Source organism: Sminthopsis crassicaudata, chromosome X (assembly GCF_048593235.1).
Source record: "Sminthopsis crassicaudata isolate SCR6 chromosome X, ASM4859323v1, whole genome shotgun sequence".
Taxonomy (NCBI): domain Eukaryota; kingdom Metazoa; phylum Chordata; class Mammalia; order Dasyuromorphia; family Dasyuridae; genus Sminthopsis; species Sminthopsis crassicaudata.
In genome coordinates this window covers 51,730,262-51,750,461 of record NC_133623.1, presented here as the reverse complement: position 1 = coordinate 51,750,461, position 20,200 = coordinate 51,730,262, and the positions used below count along the sequence as shown (strand labels likewise).

The following is a 20,200-nucleotide window of genomic DNA, read 5'->3' as shown; positions in this document are numbered from 1 at the left end:
CCAACTCAGAGGAGCATGATTTGGCCAGTGGTGCTGTGTTCTACTTGAGACCAAGCCACACAGTCATAATACAGAGAGCTTCACTTACCTTTGGAGCCTTTGGCTCACTGACTCGTAAAGCATCCCTGAAATAGGCATCCACTGCATAATTGGCTTTGCGTTCTCGCTTAGGAGGCTCTATCCACTCCATCATGTTGAGCTAGATCCCAAACAAAAAGCAGGTATTTAAGCGTTTCCCAACATACTTAGAAAAGGCAGCATACAAAGATACATGAAATGAGAGGGAATCAAATCAAACCTGACGAAAAAGTTGTAAACAGTGCTTCATAGTCTACAACCTCCCAAGAATCTCTGTTTGAACAGGCCTAGTAGGCCACTCCAATGGAGTGGGATCCCTGAGATACAGATATAAAAGGATTCTCCCATTTATAAGATGAACTCAGTTGAGTGAATTCTGAGTGGCAAGAGAACTCTAGGAAGATACTGGTTTGATGGAAGTGATATAATTATGAAAAGAATAAGAAGAGATACAAAGGGTAAAGACTATGGTCCACATCATGGTAGGAGTTTGTCATGCATCCTTTGAAATCAAGAGAAAGAAGGGAATGGGGCAAAGATCACAATCAATTGGAAAATATAATTCATAACCCTTTAGCTGACTATACCCTTCTCCCCACCTCCCAAAGGGAGGTCTTTACCACATCATCCAGTCCAAGTCCTTGAGGCTGCCATCTACCTGCCTCCAGATTACCTTAAAACACGCATGGATATCTCTTCAGACACACTTGGCCTTCCACACCACCCTTGGCCTTCCACGCCACCCTTGGCCTTCCACACCACCCTTGGCCTTCCACACCACCCTTGGCCTTCCACGTCACCCAACTTCCTCAACTCCCAAGCTATCAACTTGCCTCTATTAAGATCATCCACAGGGATGATATTATCTTAGACCAACTATCACTCACAACTATTCTCCCCTCCTATGCTTTGTTCTTCTAATTTGTTTATATTATCCATTCTTTTTATCTAAATCATGAACCTAATTTGAGCTTTTCTTGGTATAGGGTGTTAGGTTTGGGTCAAAGCCTAATTTCCAATTTTCCCAGCAATTTTTATCAAATGCTAAGTTCTTATTCTAGAAGCTAGGGTCTTTTTCTCCATAGACTTAAATGCTGGAATTCCTTTTTCTTTTTGCCCCACTATTCTTCCATCTCTACCTCCTCTTCACTCCTAAAAGTATTCTTCATCTTTGCTCTAAGCAGTAGTTGTTATTATCAACAATAATAATAGCCAAGATTTGTATAATACTTACTAAGTGCTAAGCACTTTACAATTATAATCATTTGATGCTTCCTGGGAAGTAGGCACTATTATTATTCCCATTTTAGAGATAAGAAAACTGAGGCAAGCAGCCATTAAGTGATTAGGCCTTTATGAAACGCTCTAAGGTTTACCCATTGCTTATAAACATTATCTCTTGGGAGCTTCACAATAACTCTGATCTTCTTCTTTTTATAAATGAGGGAAAAAAAGTCAGAGGGATAAAGTGACTTGGCCACTGGCCCACAGCTAGTTTTAAGGGCAAGATTCAAACTCAACTCTTCCTGCCCCTAAATCAGGACAATGAATCCGGCACATTACATCATACCACCTCATTTGGACGACCTCTCGATCTCTCTTCCCAGATCAGCAACTCTATTCTAGCCTCACTTTACTCCCTTCGAAATTTTGATTCTACAGTTATCCAATTCAACTCTACGCCCACCAGTGCCTTGCTTCCTTGTGCTAAAACTACCTCTGGGCTGTTCACTCCCATATTCCACTCATCCTGCTTTGCTGCTTTGCCTAGCACAGTGCTTTGAGTACAGCAGATACCTAATAAATGCTTATTGACTGACTGACAAATGAGGCTGGAAAAGTCACGCCACTGTATAGATTCACTACAAATTCAGGTTCCACACTCTCAGCTTGGCCCTTACTGCCACTGAGCAAAGTTCTAATCTTCCTCAAATAGCTGGCCATCTCACTGACCTCTGCAGCTATAAACTGTGGTTTTTCAAGTCTTTTCCCACTTGACAATGTTTTATAAATGGTGAACAGCTCCCTGCAGAATAGAAGCTCATGGAGAACCGTTTTATTTTTCTGTCATTTAGTCTCCAGAGACCCAACAGACTCAGTGGTTATTTATTCATTTTTCAATCATTTTGGAACCTGTGACTCCATTTGGGGTTTTCTTCACATAAAATGCTTTGTAATTTCCTTCTCTAGCTCATTTTACAAATGAGGAAACTGAAGCAAACAGGATAAAACAGCTTGCCTGGGATCACACAGGTAGCATCTCAGGCCAGATCTGAACTCATAATGAGGAGTCTTTCTGATTCCAAGCCCCATACTCTTATCTACTTAAGTATTATCTACCTGTCCCCCACCAGCATACATGAGTGTTTATTCATTTCTTTCATTTGTTCATTTAACTTTATTATTTTTTTTTTTTTTTTTGCTGAGACAATAGAATTAAGTGACTTGGCCAGGGTCACACAGCTAGGAAATGTTTAGTGTCTGAGGCCAGATTTGAACTCGGGTCCTCCTGATTCAGGGTTGGTGCTCTATCCATTGTGCCAACTAGCTGTCCCAATTAATACTCTAATTATTTTGTCGAAATGGACAGAAGATGGCCGCCTTGCTTTAGAGCCAAAAGGTGAGATTTAATCTGGTTCTAAAGATAGACAAAGCTCACAGGAAATAACCAGAGGATTACATTATTGATCAAAAATGTCAGAAGTCCGGGGAACTCTGGGTTGCTCCTCTCCCTTCCCACCTCCTTCCCAACATTAAAAAAAAAAGCACAAGTCTTTTTCATTATAAAGAAAGTCTCCATTTATCCCAACTGGCCCTTGCATGGAGCATTCTAGCACTATCTCTTTGTGCTTAAATTTCTGGAAGGCCCCTACAAAGGGATTCCTGGGAGTCCCAACAATTTGGCTTCTATCCACCATTAAAAGAATTTTAAAATCACCAAAAACTTCCTCCTGGGTAAATCCAATGATGGCTTCTCAGGTCTAAGTATTCTTGGTCCCTTTATCCCCATTAAACAATGGTAACCACCCCATGTTTCTCGAAATTCTTTCCTCCTTTAAATTAACACTCTTGTCTCTCTCTGTCTCTCTCTCTGTCTCTCTCTCTCTCTCTGTCTCTCTTATCCTTCTTTATTAGCAGTTCTTACTATCCCATCAGACTTGTGAGATTGAAAGTCAAGTTTTTTTCTTATTCTTTCTCTAAATGTTTAACATATATTGGATCACTTGTCATCTAGGGGAGAGGGGGAGGGAAAAAATGAGAACACAGGGTTTTGCAGGGGTGAATGCTTGAAAATTATCCATATATATATTTTGAAAATAAAAATCTTTAAACACACACACATATATATGGATATATTTTCACTGCACATGTTTAACATATATTGGATTTCTTGCTGTCTGGGAGGGATGGAGAGGGTAGGAAGGAGAAAAACTTGGAACACAGGGTTTTGCAAGGATGAATTCGAAAATTATCTTTTCTTATATTTTAAAAATTAAAAGCTATTATTAAAAAAATTTAAATAATACAAATGCATATTTATATATACACTAAAATAATGTTTAGAAGGATTGCACATGTTTAACCTGTAACAGATTGCTTGCTGGCTGGGAAAGAGTGAAGTGAGGGAGAAAAATTTGGAACACAAAGCTTTAGAAAGGTGAATACTAAAGACTATCTCTGCATGTATTTGGAAAAATAAAATATTTATATTATATATATATATTTTTTTTTCACTCTCATACATTCAATAACCATCTCCACATATAAAATCACTAATCTAAAGTTGGAAGGTCACTTAGAAGCCATCTTCTCCAACCATCTCTTTTTATAGGGAGGGAAACTGAGGCGCAAGGAGGAAAAAGGACTTTGCTAAGGTCACACACATTGGGACAGCAGAGGCCACATTTTACAGAAAAGGAAACTGAGTTCTGGGGAAATAAAGGGGCTTGCTGAAAATCACATAAAAATGTCAGCTCTAGAGCTGGAAGGAACCTCAGAAGCCATCTAACCTCCAAGCCCCAATTTTACAGTGGAGGAAACAAAGCTAGATAACAAGAGCCCTCAGGCAGTAAGCATCAGAGGCAAGATTTGAACATTGTTCTCATTACAGAACCAAGGCTCTCTTCCCTAGGAAACATTTGCTCGATTCTGTATCTTCAGCACTGACCTCTTAGCCTCTTTCTTCTGGTAGCTCGGTCACACCTAAGTCTCAACAAGAGAACTCATTCTTTTCCCCAATACAAGATATGCTCACCCTATCCTGGGAAAATCAATCTCATTACTCTATCGGCACACTTCCTATTTGTCAGGGTTTGCATTTAAGCAATATTCCGTCAAGTTTCACTTGTGTTCTCAGGGGAATAGTTCATATATTTTGAGAATCTCGCTAGAAAAAAGTAAGTCACAAAGTTTCAATGTAATCATGGCTCAAAAGGCTTTGGAGAAAAACATCTTGCTTATTTATTATCGTGTATACAAATGATTTCTTCTGAAATTTTACAATTTGACTGAGATGATGAGCAAATGCTCAGGTTAAGAGCTATAGATCCCTCTACAATGAATTTTGTTGCTATGAGAATTAGCAACTTTATATAAAATAACCAAATAGATTAAAATTAGCTGGCACTGTCTTAAAAATCATGTTTGCTTCCCAGGAATGAAACCAAATATTTTTACTCAGATCTAGCTTCTTACAAAATTATTTTTTTTCCTCAAAAGTAGAAAACCTTCTTAGTACCAATAAGCTCCCGGGGACAATTTTTAAATTCAGAAAAGTTCCATAATGAGTAAAAAATGACATAAAAAGTAGCTTTGCTCATTACAAGGGTAATTCTCCAATTAAAAGATTGCTAGATTTTCATTTCAACAGCAAGTCAAGAGCCAGGGACAGTGACTGAGCAGCATCAATCTATTGGTCAGGCTGTAAAGTAAAATGGTAAAAAATCTCTGCTTCATAACAAAATTGACAAATATAAGAAAACATTTTAAATAACATTCATGAGGCTTGAAATTTAGATTCAAAGTTGCCAGGCTGAATAAGCACCAGTCTCACTGATGATATTGTCCCTGGGTTTTACTATATGGGGCTGCATTATTATACAAGAAATTACCCACCGGTTCTTTTAGCATTTCTCTTGTTAAGTCCATATCTTGGGAACGAGTCTAGCTAGAAAACGATAGTTGGACTAAACTATCTTCCAACTCCTCTAGACCACTTTATAGCCATATGAATAAGGCAGAGATCTCTCAAACTTAGTAAGTCCCAAAGCAAAGTCATTTCCTTTACCCCTAACTTCCCCAGCCTCTCCTATCACTCCATGCATTCAGGCTCCCAAAGCAGGAGTAGTTTCGCCTCTTCCCTCTCTCCCTCATATCCAATCTGTTGCTCAGGTCCATCAGTTTGCCATCCGGAGCATCTCGGAAGCCCCCTCCTCTGACACCCCCCCCCCAGGGTGAGCCCACATCCCCTCCTACCTGGAGCCTATTGCAACAGGCTGCTGCTGGGGCTCCGACCCCTCTCCAATCTACCCTCCTCTCGGCTGCCAAGGTGATTTTTCTACAGCACAGGTCCACTCCTGCTACCCCTACTGAACAAACCCCCAGTTTCATACTATGTCAATGAATCGCCCCTCTTACAATCCTCTGGTTAGCTTTGAAAGATTTTCTTAACCTGACCCCGTCCTACCTTTCCAGTCTTCTTACACTTTCCTCCCCTCCACGTACTCTGGGATCCTGTGTCACTGGCCTCCCGGCTGTGCCTTGCAAAAGACACTCCACCTCCTGCCTCTGGGTATTTGCTGGGGCTGTCCATCACGCCTAGAACTCTCTCCCTCCACATCTCCGCCTCCCGGTTTCCGTGGTATCCTTCAAGTCTCAGCTAAAGTCCTGCTTTCTGCAAGAAACCTTTCCTGGTCCTCATTAAGCTTAGTGCCTTTCCTCTGAGATTCTCTGCAGTTCGTTCTGGACATATATTCTTTGTATATAGCCATTTGCATATTGTCTCTCTTATCAGAGAGTGAACTGAACTACATATGAGATTTTTGCCTTTCTTCATGCCCTAGGACTTTACCACACAGCACATAGTAGGCGCTTGATAACTGATGGCTACTTTGATTTAACTAAATATAATAGGTTCAGTTCCAATCAAATTTCACAATCATGAAAAGCCTGGCTTGATCATTTTAGGATGAGGCAAACAGACGTAGGAGTCAGAGAGACCTGGATTCAAATCCTCACCCCAAATTCTTAGCAAAATGAATGATTGTGAGTCAAGTACCTTGTCTCCCTGTGCCCCAGCTCCTTGTCTATAAAATGAGGTCCCCAAACAGCCCCAGAGCCACCACCTGATGATCCCATAAGAACTTACAGTCTTGTAAATTTAACTCACTTCAATAAATAAAGATGGAGGAATTTAGGAAGTACAAGGCAGAAAGAGGCAACCGGGTCCGAAAGGTAGAGTGCTGAGCTTGGAATCAGGGAGCCCTGCGGTGTGATCGGGCATCAGCTACAGGCTATATAATTCTGGGGGGCACCGTCACTTAGCTCTGGGATGCGTCAGCCTAGTCCCCAGGGCTTCTCCATTGAGTCAGGGAGCCAATGATCTGGATTGGCAGAAGGGTCCCCGAACTGAGGAAAGAACAGGTCCTTCGAGGACATGTGTACAAGACACTTTGTTAGGTACTGAGAGTACCGAGACAAAAAAATGATGCAGTCCTTCTCCTCGAGAAACTTATGTACTTCTATTAGACAACTTGCCATCTAGGAGAGGGGGTAGGGGGAAGGAGGGGGAAATTGGAACAAAAGGTTTTGCAAGGGTCAATGGGGAAAATTATCCTTGCATACGTTTTGAAAATGAAAAGCTTTAATTAAAAAAAAGAAGCATGTTCTATTGTAGGGTACAAATGAGTACTGAGAAGTAAAAGCAAGCTAATTTGAAGAGAGAGAGAGAGAGAGAGATGACTAATGACATAAGGAGATCAGGGAGGCTTCTCGGAGGCAGCAGCACTTGGCCTAAGTATTCACAGAAAGGAAAAACTAAGAGACCAAAGCAAGCAGGACATGCATTAGAGTCACTGGGGCCAGGTGGTACAAAGGCAAGGTGATGGGAAACTAAAGGCAGAATTCAGGGAGCTGCTAATAATTTTGTCAGGATTTAAGCCCACAGGATAAGAAGAAATATGCAATGTCTAGAAGGGTTGGCTGGTGATGGTGGAGGGCATTATATAGCATCAGTCTGATGAATCTGTACCTTGGCCCCCTAGACTAGAGGTAGCCATTGAACTTTCTTGAACAGAGGGAATGATAAGACCCATGTCTCGGGAAGAAGGTTTGGAAGCTGTGCAGATGGACCATAGAACACTGGAAAAGCGTAATGGTTCAGAAGGTCATTAAACCAATCCAAGCATGAAGTAAGGAGGGTCTGAACCAGGCTGGGGGCCAAAGGAGCAAAGAAAAGGGGACGAACGCAAGAGACAGTGGAAATCGATTTTCATAACAGATAATTGTGAAATTCTGAGCCTTGGGGTCCCACAAACATACCTTTTGTTTTTCTCTATAATCTTCACCTTCGAAGTTGTACAAATTTGTTTCAGTGTCCATGGAGAAATTTCTAAGAGAGCTCTCTTCCATTTTCTCTAGTCGTTTGTTCATTTCTGCAGTCTAAAGATACATGGGAAAGCATGTTCACATGGTCTAATTCTTCGATCTTCTCAACATTTTCCAACTCTATTTATATAATCACCAGTTCGACCTGCAACGTCCAAACCGGCCCAATTGCAAGACAGGATATGTCCAAAAGCCATACAAAAATAACCCTTTATCAAATATCAATCTGAACAGAAATTCTATTTGTCCTCAAGTATTACTCAATCACTACTGACCCCCACTATTTTCACCGATGCTTTCTCACCGGCTCGCGACAAATGACTGCACATTTATATTAGAATCTTTGTTCGATCCGTTTTCTTTGAATCAGTTTATTCTTGTAGAAGATGAAAGCACATGTGGGGCAAGATGGTACAATGGTACCATACATATACCGTGAGATTATGCAAAACTTAATGGAAGATGTCATAACAGTTAATACATATAAAATTATGATAGTAAACTTCCAGTTGATCAATGATGGACAGAGATAACTACACCCAGAGAAGGAACACTGGGAAGCGAATGTAAAGTGTTAGCACTACTGTCTGTCTACCCAGGTTACTTATACCTTCAGAATCTAATACTTAATGTGCAACAAGAAAATGGTATTTACACACATATATTGTATCTAGGTTATATTGTAACACATGTAAAATGTATGGGATTGCCTGTCATGGGGGGAGGGAGTGGAGGTAGGGGGGATAATTTGGAAAAATGAATACAAGGGATAATATTATAAAAAAAAATTACTCATGCATATGTACTGTGGGGAAAAAATTCTAAATAAAATAAAATAAAATTATGATAGTAAAAACTATATTAGTCTAACAATTAAGTAAGGCTTTTAGCCAAAAAAAAAAAATTAAACACAAATGGAAAAATATAAAAATCAACAAGTAAATCTGCTCTTGGATTTGGCTGAGATTTAGGGGGATGAACCAAATGACTACAAGATTATCTGTAGAAATGCCTACCTCGGGGCAGCTAGGTGGCGCAGTGGATAGAGCACCAGCCCTGAATTCAGGAGGACCCGAGTTCAAATCTAGCCTCAGACACAACACTTCCTACCTGTGTGACCCTGGGCAAGTCACTTCACCCCAGTCTCAGGGGGGGAAAAAAAAAAAAGGAAAAGAAAAAGAAATGCCTACTTTAACAAAAAGAGAATCAGGTAAAAGAGATAAGGACTGGGGTATCCTGTATTTTCTACATCCTCGGGACCGTAGCATCCCATCCCTTCATTCAGGCACCTTCCAACTTGATCCCTCAATAGTCTTACTGGCAACAAAGATTCCCTCTGTGTATGTATGGTCTAGTTCAACTGTTTTCCCCATCTTTGACTTCTTTAGTACTTTCCCATTTCCTCTAGGCACACATCTAAGACTATGGGGTATGGGGTCCCACTATATTGAACGGCGAAAAACATTTGTTCCAAAAACAGCTAGTCCAGAGTGAAATGGGCTCCCCTGTGGTGCTCTAAGCGATTCAGGCTTAGATAGGAACTGTACTGAATGGTCTGAAATCCCTTCTAACTCGGGGATTCTGTGAATTCAAAGTATTCCAATCTATCAATAATGTATAACTCCAGACCCAGTGCCCCAAACTCATTTTGAAAAAGTTGTTGTGATTGAAGCTGGCAGTGCAGTATTCAATAAACTAAGAAACACAAGCTACTGCTGGGAATGACTCCCTAACACGGACTAGTGGGAATATAAGAATGGAGACTGGTAGAAATTAGGTAAATATAAATATCCTCTGCCATTTCAACAACAAGCTCCTGATAAATACACAAATGTGTGAAGTGCACAGGGAAGCGACAGGAAGAAACGATGGAACAACTGTGACATAAAAAGAAAAAGGAGCAATACAATTAGTTTAATCTGTAGTCTGGAACGTAATTGTTGATACATTTTTGGTGGAGACCAGATTTCCCTATATAATCCTGGCTGGACACGAAGCAGCCACTGGTGATTGAACCCATTGTTGACCACCATGGAAGCTTTGTCCTTCTCCTTTTCCCAACCTATACTGGGTCGCTTCTGCTTCTCCGCCTCAGTTCCCAGGAGGCTCCCCAAACTGGTGCAAAGCTTAAGACAGATGCCTAATGGGCCTCAGAAACCCTATTGTTTCCCAGAACTACAGAGTTCAAGCGGCCCGCCAGCCTCGGCCTCCCTCAGTAGAAGGCAGACCGGCCCTAAAATATGTACTTGACAAGAATGAATTGGCTTGGAAGTACATCAAGTTCCAACTTTTTTCAAAAGGCATTTTGAGCTTTTATTCCCTCCTCCCATGAAGAGCAAAGCAAATTGCCCCTGACTAAAATAAACTCCAATTTCTCATGATAAACATAAAAAGAGCATAATTAAGATGCAAAGTTCTATTTTTAAATTCTACTTTAACCAACCTTCTTTTCTCCTCTCTCTAAAATACTTGTGATGTCTTCCTCTGTCAATTCACTATCCTTGGAAGCAAAAACTTCAGTGGCTCCATGGCGTATCATCTGCAGCATTTCATCTTTTGCCAACTTGTTGGACTGTTGATCAAGGAGCCTCCCTGTTATTAAAAGTAAAAATAATGGTCTTTAAATGAGAAAGAGTTTGGGTGTTTTTGTTTCTTTGGGGCAGACTCACTGTGTGTCTTGTACCTGCATCAGACAGCAAGAGTTACTTCTAGACTTCAAGAGTCTTCGGAAGCGTCAGGAGGTTAGGTGACTTACCCATACTCACAAAGCCGGAACAGACAGGCCTTCTCTGTCTTCAATGAGAACCCTCTATCCACCCACGTTCCGTCTCTCAATCAAGCTATCACATTTAAATCACCAGTATAGTTTGGGAAGTTTAGAAAGTCATCTGGGTCTAAGTTTTCTTCAAAGCTATCTTTTCTGCCACGTTTTCCACTCTGACACGACGTTCTTTGTCTAAAATTCTTTTAAAATCTAGACTGGTATCATTTAGGGGGTTCAGAATTTCCTCTAAGAGCAGGCACTCCCTTATAACTGTTCACAGGAAAAACAACAGAACATTCTGTGCCCTGGAAACCAGGTGTTCCAAATTACACGCTATTATAAATAAACCACTATCAGGTTAGCTGAGGTTCAAATATACAAACTGCATATTAAGTCATGGACAGATAAGACAGCTTTGAAATAATTATGTTTTCAAATTGGATCCTTTTATTTCATCACTAAAACTGGCCCTCTTTTTTAGGCTCTGACCAATCTTATCAAAAAAGACATCTCAAAAGTAAAGGCCTCGAAATAGCAAATTTTCCCCAAGAACCAACTAAGGAATTAGATGGATATTTATAGACGCATATTTATACATATCTGTCCATATGTATATACATACTCACACGCATTTATGAATATTATGGAAAAGCATTTGATACCTTGCTGTATAACAATAGAGTCAAGTCTCAGTTTGACCTCTGCTCTTTCTACAATCCTGTCTTCAACAGTGTTGTCGGTAATAAGCCGGAATACCCGTACTGGCTTCTTCTGACCAATGCGATGAGCTCGATCCTGGGAGAAATGAACCAAATGGATGTTACTGGGGATTCTGGCTCCAACTCTTGTACGCCCGAGACTGCAGATTCTAACTAGATCCTTAGCCCAAGTCTTTCGATTCCAACCACCTTCCATTCAGCTGCCAAAATGTTATTCCTAAAAGCACAGGACTGGATATGTCACTCCCCATTTACCCCGTTCCCCAGTTAATAAACTTCACTGGCTCCCTTTTAGCTGGAGGAACAAATGGAAAATACTCTGGTTGGCAGTCAAAGCTTTCCATCTGGCCCCCTTTCTAGCCTTTCAACTTCCTTACACAGTTGTCCATTCTCTGCCTTCCAATCATACTAGCACTCCTTGCTGTTCCTCATGCATGGCCCTGTATCTCTAGTCTCCAAGTCTTTGCACCAGCTCTCCCTCCTGACTTGAGTCTCCCAGAATTCTTGGAAAGTCACAGCCAAAAACAGCAGGCCATTTCTGGTGTGTCTGCCATCCCAAGGTACCATTCCTTCTACGATTGTGTCTTATTGCGTACTGGATTATGCATATATTGTCTCCCCAATTAAAATGTAAGCTTCTTGAGGGTAAGGGCTGCTTTCATTTTTGCTCTTTATCCACAGTATTTAAAGGCACAATGCCTGAAATATATTAAACCTTTAATAAGTGTCTATGTTTGGCCAAAATCCTCCCAAAATGGAAATCCCATCTTTTTCCCTTCAGGAGAAGGTGTCTGCTATCTATTTTATATATATAGGGGGATCAGGAGACATACAGGTGGGGAGAAAAGAAATATCTAGAAGAACTTTCTGGAGATAAAGAAGTCAGGAGAGGGTTAAAAAAAAAAAAAGGCAAAGGCTCCAACAACTGCAGCTAAGGGAGAGTATCTAGGTACCAGGTAACCTGACTTTCACACCTACTATGAATTACAAAAGCCAGTTGCAAAGCAGGTGGACTTTTAACAAAAACAACCAAAATATAGGTGCAGAGCTAAAGCCAGAGACCTCCCACTTTGTTTTTCTAAGGGAGATTTTTTAGTGTAATTTGATGAGAGACAGGGGCAATGAGGGCTTAAGTGTCCTGGAAAGTGATTATGGGGGGAAAGGGGAAGTGTGATCTCCTCAGGATTCAGGACAAAGGCAAAAGACACACACCTAATCAGAGATCTCTGAGCATCAAAGGAAAAGCTGATTTTTACAGGCTTTTGTAAATGCCCAAAACCTAAAGAAGCAGAGAGAGCTTAAAAGGAAAGGGGGTAGAGAAAAAATGAAGTACAGAATGTGTAATCCCCGTGTAGAAATACTAGGTATCAGAGTAATCAGAGCACAGAAACAGTTCTATTTCAGGACAAAACTGTTAAAAAAAAAAGTATCATTAAAGTATAGTAACAAAACAGGCCTGGTATCTGCTTTATACATTTTAATCCTACTAGGGAGGAAAAATGTTGAGAGACAAGCTTCCAGCTCCCTGGTAACATTTCAAGGCAATAACTCAGTGAGATATTGAGGGCAAGGACTAGTTTGGTTCATTGGATACTATGGGATCTCTCAGGTTTGCAAAATCCTTTCAATAAGGGACATTATAAATTATGGAGAACTTTCCCATCCATCAGTAAATCTATAAGTCTAAGTCTCAACTCCCATCTAAACCCTTCTATTGCTCCAAGGAGACTGCAAGGCAGGAAGAAAGGGCTTAATATTGTTAGTAGCATGGAAACTGTCCATGGATTATCATATGCCCATTTTGGAGATGAGCCAAATGAGGCACAAGTGACTTGCCCATAGTCACACAGCTATTGAGAATCAGAAATAGGATTCAAACCCTAAATCTCTCCTTACTCCTGCTGTTGGGAGTCTTTTCTCTCACCACAAGACTGGCTTCCTTTCTAAGTTTCAGTTTCCAGCTCTGTAAAATGAGGGGATTGAAGTTCCCTCCCAGCTCTAATTTTAGATATATTAATGTTCATTAACAGGTTGATTTTTTAAAAAATCAATAAATTGATAGACTTCACCATCAAGGATTTTAAACATTTTAGGCTTAAGAGGAGTAAATTTGTTGTGTTTTCATATTTCTAACATTTATTTTCCCATTTTCTTGCTTTTTTATTCAAATGATATAGTATATAATTTCACAGTTTTAAAATGATGGGCAACTCTTAATTTATCAAATGCCCATGATGACTTGGGAAAGATGGGCATTCAAAAAAATGCCTTTTCTTTAATCTATGCTGGGGGCCTTATAGTCTAGAAAATGGGTACCAGATGTACTCCTCAAACTAAATGAAGGACCTGGCAAGGAACAATCCATTCTAAACTACACCCCCAGAAGTCCCCCCCAAAAAAGGCTTTCCCTCTTCCTTCTCCCCCTCTTTACCCTTTTTTCTCCTCTCCCTTCCCCCTCCACCTTCTTTAACAAACTCAGGGCTCTGAATAGCCAGGAAGGACTCTAGTCAAATCCTTTCTAAAAACAGCTAATTGATTTGAGTAGAAAAGGAACAAGGTAGAGAGCCAACCAGTAATGACCTACACAAAGGAGACTACGACTTCTCAAAAGAAAACAGTGGCCTGCCTTGCCAATGCAAGATACGTGGACGTTGGACAACGCCAGTTACACATGCAGACAAATGTTGGGAGAATGGGAAAAGTAGAAAACAGCTAAGGACATTTATATTCCTTTGCCTTAAGAATGGAATGAACACCCTTGGGCCAAAGGTTTAGGAAAAAGCCGTGTGATGCAAGGAGCTTCTGGGTAACCTACTTGTCTACCTCTATGATAACAACAGGAAGGCTTCACTCTGGATGGACTATAGAGCTGGAAGGGACCTCAGAGGCCATTAAGTCTAACCCTCTTCAATTTATAGAAGGGGAAACTGAGGCCCAGAGAAGGGAAATGACTAGCCCTTGATCAATGTAGCAAATGGCAAAATTGAAATTTGAACTCAGGACCTCTGACTTCACATTTACTTATCTTCCTACTACAGATTTCTGACCCCCCCCCCAGGAAATCCTAATCTCTCTGCTTATATTTACCCTACATCACAGAAATACCTCCCATCGGGATGGAAAGGAACCATCAAACTTTAGTGGTTTAAGACCAGTGAGAAAGAAAGACAATAAGAAATTAAGGCCCAGGGGTGTATTTACCTACAGGCTCAGTTTACCAAATAATCATTCCATCGTCTAGCCCATGACTACTAAGGGAAATTTTCACTTTAGTCTGCTCATGAAGAAAAATCTCAGGTCAGAAAATGTCTTTACTCTGGAGATAGAAAAAGGCAGCGAGCTGGGACCCGGTATTTGAGTCCTCCGCCCTCTCCAGCCCAGTGCTAACCCTAATGAAGGTCTTCATTTCCTGAGGACACAGCAGCTGGGCAGAGCTGAGAAGAGGCCTGGGAGGGTGCCGCATAAGCAGGCTGGCATTAATGAACATAATGACCAAATGAACAGCGAGTGGGTAATGTCACAAGTAGATTGTCCACCCGTGGATAATTAAGAGTTGACCATAATCCAAAACACTCCCCTGCCTCACATCCAGGGGTGTGCTAGGGCCAGTTTAAACCCAGATGATTGCTAAATTTTCACTGTGATCATTTCCACAGAAATGGGGAAGGTTCCAAATCAGGGCATGAGCTAGTGCTTTGTTGATAATCCAGACTTGAGAAAGTGTTAAGAGAAAACATGCATACTGCAAATTTACCCTTAAAAGTATGTTCATGGGGGGGGGGGGGGAATCTAGGTGGCCCAGTAGATAGAGCACCAGCTGCCCTGAAGTCAGGAGGACCTGAATACAAATTTAACATTTACCACTTCCTAGCTGTGGGACCCTGGGCAAGTCACTTAACCCCAATTACCTCAGCCAAAAAAAAAAAAATAATGTGTTCATGGCCATTTTTTTTATGAAGAGTCAGTCATTAAACATTTACAAATCCTTCGATTTCCAATTCAGATCACCTCAGGAACCACATTACAACACAGACCACTGAGTCCAAATGAACAGACCCATTCCAAGGTGACTTACCATAGCTTGTAGGTCAACCTGGGGATTCCAGTCTGAATCATATAATATAACCACATCTGCAGTTGCCAAATTAATGCCAAGTCCTCCAGCTCTTGTACTCAGCATAAAGATGAATTTGGTACTATTAGGAGCATTAAAGACCTCAATTGCTTCCTATGAACAAAAAGAAGAGAAAGATCAAAAATGTGGCAATCTCAAAAACATGAACAGTTGTTCAAACTCACTTAAAAATGCTCTCTTTCACCATCAAAATGTTCTACATACCATACGCTATATGACAGCATAGAAAGCAAATCATTCCTAACTTTTAGGACAGTTCTGCAGGGGTCCCTGGACTTCTGTGGCAGCATGATAAGGAGAATGTTTTTAAATTAACCAAATAAAATACATAGCATTAAAAATGAAAATATCCCCCAGCCCTGAAGTCAGGAGGACCCGAGTTCAAATCTGGCCTCAGACACCTAACATTTTCTAGTTGTGTGACCCTGGGCAAGTCATTTAACTCAAATTGCCTCAGAAAGAGGGAGGAAGAGAGGAAGACAAGGAGGAAGGGAGGGAGGGAGGGAGGGAGGAAGGAAGGAAGGAAGGAAGGAAGGAAGGAAGGAAGGAAGGAAGGAAGGAAGGAAGGAAGGAAGGAAGGAAGGAAGGAAGGAAGGAAGGAAGGAAGGAAGGAAGGAAGGAAGGAAGGAAGGAAGGAAGGAAGGAAGGAAGGAAGGAAGGAAGGAAGGAAGGAAGGAAGGAAGGAAGGAAGGAAGGAAGGAAGGAAGGAAGGAAGGAAGGAAGGAAGGAAGGAAGGAAGGAAGGAAGGAAGGAAGGAAGGAAGGAAGGAAGGAAGGAAGGAAATCTCATTTTGTTTCCCAATCAACATTGATTAGGAGTATCTAGCAATAGAGATGACTACACAAAATGGAGACACAGCTGGAGATTTAAACTGTCATTCTGTCTACATAGCATCGGTATGATGTTGTGGAAGAATTGGAACACGGATCTAAGGAGAGGAGAAGGTGATCTGCGGGGAGTGGAAGAATAACAGAAACCTCAATCCTACGCCCTACTAGCTAGGAAACAAAAGAAATGTCAGTTTAGAAGTTGGTTATCCACTGAAAAGGGGGAAAAACTAGAGTTGATGAAGACAAGGTGGTTTGTCTGGGAACACAGAAAACATATGTATGTTATAAAATAAGCCAATTCCAATAGACATGTGATGAAAAGAGCCATCTGCACCCAGAGAGAGGACTATGGGAACTGAGTGAGGATCACAGCATAGCATTTTCACCTTTTGTGATTTGTTTACTTTGTTTTCTTTCTCATTTTTTTCCTTTTACATCTGATGTATTCTGTGCAGCATTGTAAATGTGGAAATGTGTAAAGAATGATTGTACATGTTTATCCTATAATGGGTTGCTTGCTGTCTAGGGGAAGGAAGTAGAGGGGGCAGAAAAATTTGGAACACAAAGGTGTTTTTATGAGTGAATATTGAAAACTGTCTTTGCATGTATTTTGAAAATAAAAAGCTAGGGACAGCTAGGTGGCGAAGTAGATAGAGCACCAGCCTTGAATTCAGAAGGACCTGAATTCAAATCTGGTCTCAGACACTTAACACTTCCTAGCTGTGTGACCCTGGGCAAGTCACTTAACCCCAGCCTCAGGGAAAAAGAAAGAAAGAAAAGAAAAAGCTATTATTTAAAAAAAGAAAAAAAGATTATTCCTTCATATCCAACTCAAAAGTAAATTTAAAAAAATAAAATAACCCGATGGTCTATATACTACCCAGCTCCTTAGAATTGATGGGCTCAAGATCTGAGACATGCATGGACCAGGATGGGAACTGCTTTTATGTATGCCTGTGTATGCCTGTCCTAAGGGTTAGGGTTTTCTACCTGTCTTTTAAATTGGGGGGTCAGATTTTTCATGTGCAGCATGATGAGTGTGTTAATATTTATACAAGAAATTGAACATGTTTAACCCATACTGGATTACTTAATGTCTAACATAGAAAGGGGGGGAGTTGGGAGAAAAATTTGGAGCACAAGATTTTGCAAGGGTGAATGCGGAAAACTATCTTTGCATGGATTTTGAAAATAAAAAGCTAAGCTACTATTTCTTTTTTTTTTCTCTGAGGCTGGGGTTAAGTGACTTGCCCAGGGTCACACAGCTAGGAAGTGTTAAGTGTCTAAGACCAAATTTGAACTTGGGTCCTCCTGAATTCAGGGCTGGTGCTCTATCCACTGTGCCACCTAGCTGCCCCCTAAGCTACTATTTCAAAAAAGAAAAAAGATAACTTCATATCCAACTCAAAAATAGATATAGATAGACAGGCAGATATATAGATAATAGACAAACACACACACACACACACACAGACAAATAAAATAATTTGATGGTCTACACTGCCCAGCTCCCTAGAGTTGATGGGCCCAAGATGTAAGAATGAGACTTATATGCACCAGGGTGGGAACTTTTTTATCTGTCTGTGTATTATCTGTTGTAAGGGATGGGGTTTTCTATCTCTTTTTAAAATTGGGGGATCAGATTTTCTCATGTGCAGCATGATAAGTGTAGAAATATTAATAGAAGAAATGGCATGTATTTAACCCATACTGGATTACTCGCTGTGTAATGGAGAAGGGGAAGAGGGAAGAAAATTTGGAACACAAGGTTTTGGAAGGGTGAATGCTGAAAACTATGTTTGCATGGATTTTGAAAATAAACAGCTATTATTTTAAAAAAGAAAAAGAAAAAAAGTTATTCCTTCATATCCAACTCAAAGATAAACAGATAGATAGACAAATAAAATAACTTGATGGTCTACACTGACCAGCTCCCTAGAGTGGATGGGCCCAAAATGTGAGAATAAGACATATATGGACCAGAGTGGGCACTTCTTTTATGTCTGTCTGTGTGTATCTGTCCTAAGGGTTGGGATTTTCTGTGTGTCTTTTAAATTGTGGGGGGTAAAGATTTTTCATGTGCAGTATGATTAAGTGTAGAAATATTAACAGAAGAAATTGCATGTGTTTAAGCCATCCTGGATTACTTGATGTGTAATGGATGGAGAAAGGCAAGGGGGAAGAAAGGAGAGAGGAAAATTTGGAACACAAGATTTTGCAAGGGTGAATGCTAAAAACTCTCTCTGCATGGATTTGGAATATAAAAAGCTATTATGAAAATAAAGTAATCAATAAGTTGGGGGTCAGGGTTCTGAGAAGGAAAGAAAACATTGAGTTTACTATTTGAAGAAAAAAGCGAAAAGAAGAAAAAAAGCTTCAGCATTTGGGAATATGAAGCAAAGACAAAGGAAGAAGGGAGGCGGTTTCTGTCTAGGACTGCAGACTGGAGCTAAGAGATAAGTTGGGCAAGTGCTTTAGGCCATTTTGGGGAGAGTCTGGCCACCAAGGTCACTGCTAATCTTGGTCCCAAGGGGTTCGGTGATAAAGAGTATTTCTCTGTCCACAGAGAGACCGTGGGATCTCCACCGTCTTGGCTGGGATGGTCTGTTTTCCTTTTTAATGCGAGAGGATTCTACAGGGTGGGGGGAATGATTAAAAAGTAACTATTATAAAACACAATAAAATATTGCTGAAGGCATAGAAAAAATGAGATTTTCTCAACGTGGGAAACTCTTTATCAGGCCTCAGCAGTAAGAGAGATGAGCAGCACACACAGATTGGATTCAGTGGCCCAAGGTCACACAACTAGAAAGATCACTGAGAAAGTTTTCACCTGGGGTCTTCTTAATTCTAAACTCGGTATTCTATCCAATATACCAAACGGCTGCTTGAGAAAAATGACTTTAAAGGACAGTTAGAGTCTGATCCAAGTTACAGGCAGAAAAGGAGGCTCACTGACAAAGTCACTCAAACATGCAGAGTCCACACACAGGCGAGGAGCCCGATTAATGGAAGGCTGTGACAATGAAAGCAGACTCAAATCAAAGATCAGAGATGCAAGTGGGAATTTTTTTCAAAATCATATGAACAAAAAGGATAATTGTAGAGCTAGAATTCAGGCACAACATAAGAGATTTGTGACAGGATGGCCGGGGCTGGGGCCATATTTTATTAATATGGGTAATTTCTGTCTGCCAATGCAGGTCGACACTTTCTCTGAATTCACTGTCCTTGTAGAGATGCCTACAACACTGACAGGGTGAGTGACTTACCAGAATCCCACAATCAGTATGTTACAGACGACCCTTGAACTCAAGTCTTCCCAGTTCAGAGGTCCATTGTCTCTAGCTACTCTGCTACACTGCCTCTTGGACATTTACATAGAGTACTTTCCTCACAACAATTTGGAAAGAACAGCTTCAGTTCAGTGAAGATGAAGATTACATCAGATTGCAAAGAGCAAAGGGATAGAACAGGAAGTAGGCAGAGAGCACAATTTAGCTGAAAAAGGAAGGAGAGCCGTGGGCTAGCATGAAGGGATAGGATGGGCTAGTGGAGGGGCTTTTAAGGATGAGGGAGACCTGAGCATGTTTAAAGACAATAGAAAAGGACCTAGTAGCTATGGAGAAGTTGAAAAGTACAGGAAGTGAGGACAGTGTGCTGGAGCAGACAGGAAGGAATGAGATCAAATGCAGAGAGAGGGGGTGACCTTTTCAGAGACTTGAGGAAAGAAGAAAGGAGCGAGAAATTATGTCAAGTGGCTGTGAAATGATAATGGGAGATGAGGAAGCCCTCAGTGAACATCCCTCGGGAGTTTTCTCAGTTAAATAAGAGAATAGGTCCTCAGCTGAGGGGGGGGGGGAGATGATGAAATGTAGAGGGGCTGAAGAGGGAAAAGAAGATTTCGAATGGCCAATTTGAGAGGAACAAGAAGATTGCCTTGCTCCAGTGAGGGCCCAGTTGAAGCCGGATAACATGAATCAGTTGTGATAACAGCCAGTTGTGACATTTCCTCTGGCTTGTGAGGAGGGGCAGAGGAAGTAGATTTCAGAAATAATCCAGGCTTAAG

At 40.8% G+C, this 20,200-nt stretch overlaps 1 protein-coding gene across 3 annotated transcripts in view; it reads right to left on the bottom strand.

Moving 5' to 3' along the window:
• SMARCA1 (SNF2 related chromatin remodeling ATPase 1) overlaps positions 1-20,200 on the bottom strand; it is a 118,575-nt gene that overhangs the window by 38,903 nt on the left and 59,472 nt on the right. For all 3 annotated transcript variants that reach the window (XM_074277582.1, XM_074277581.1, XM_074277583.1), the window contains 5 exons: positions 15,242-15,394; positions 11,110-11,242; positions 10,127-10,275; positions 7,618-7,737; positions 89-199 (listed from right to left, as the gene is read on the bottom strand). In XM_074277582.1, the coding sequence (XP_074133683.1) occupies positions 89-199; positions 7,618-7,737; positions 10,127-10,275; positions 11,110-11,242; positions 15,242-15,394 (666 nt within the window). The remainder of the gene's footprint in view (positions 1-88; positions 200-7,617; positions 7,738-10,126; positions 10,276-11,109; positions 11,243-15,241; positions 15,395-20,200) is intronic.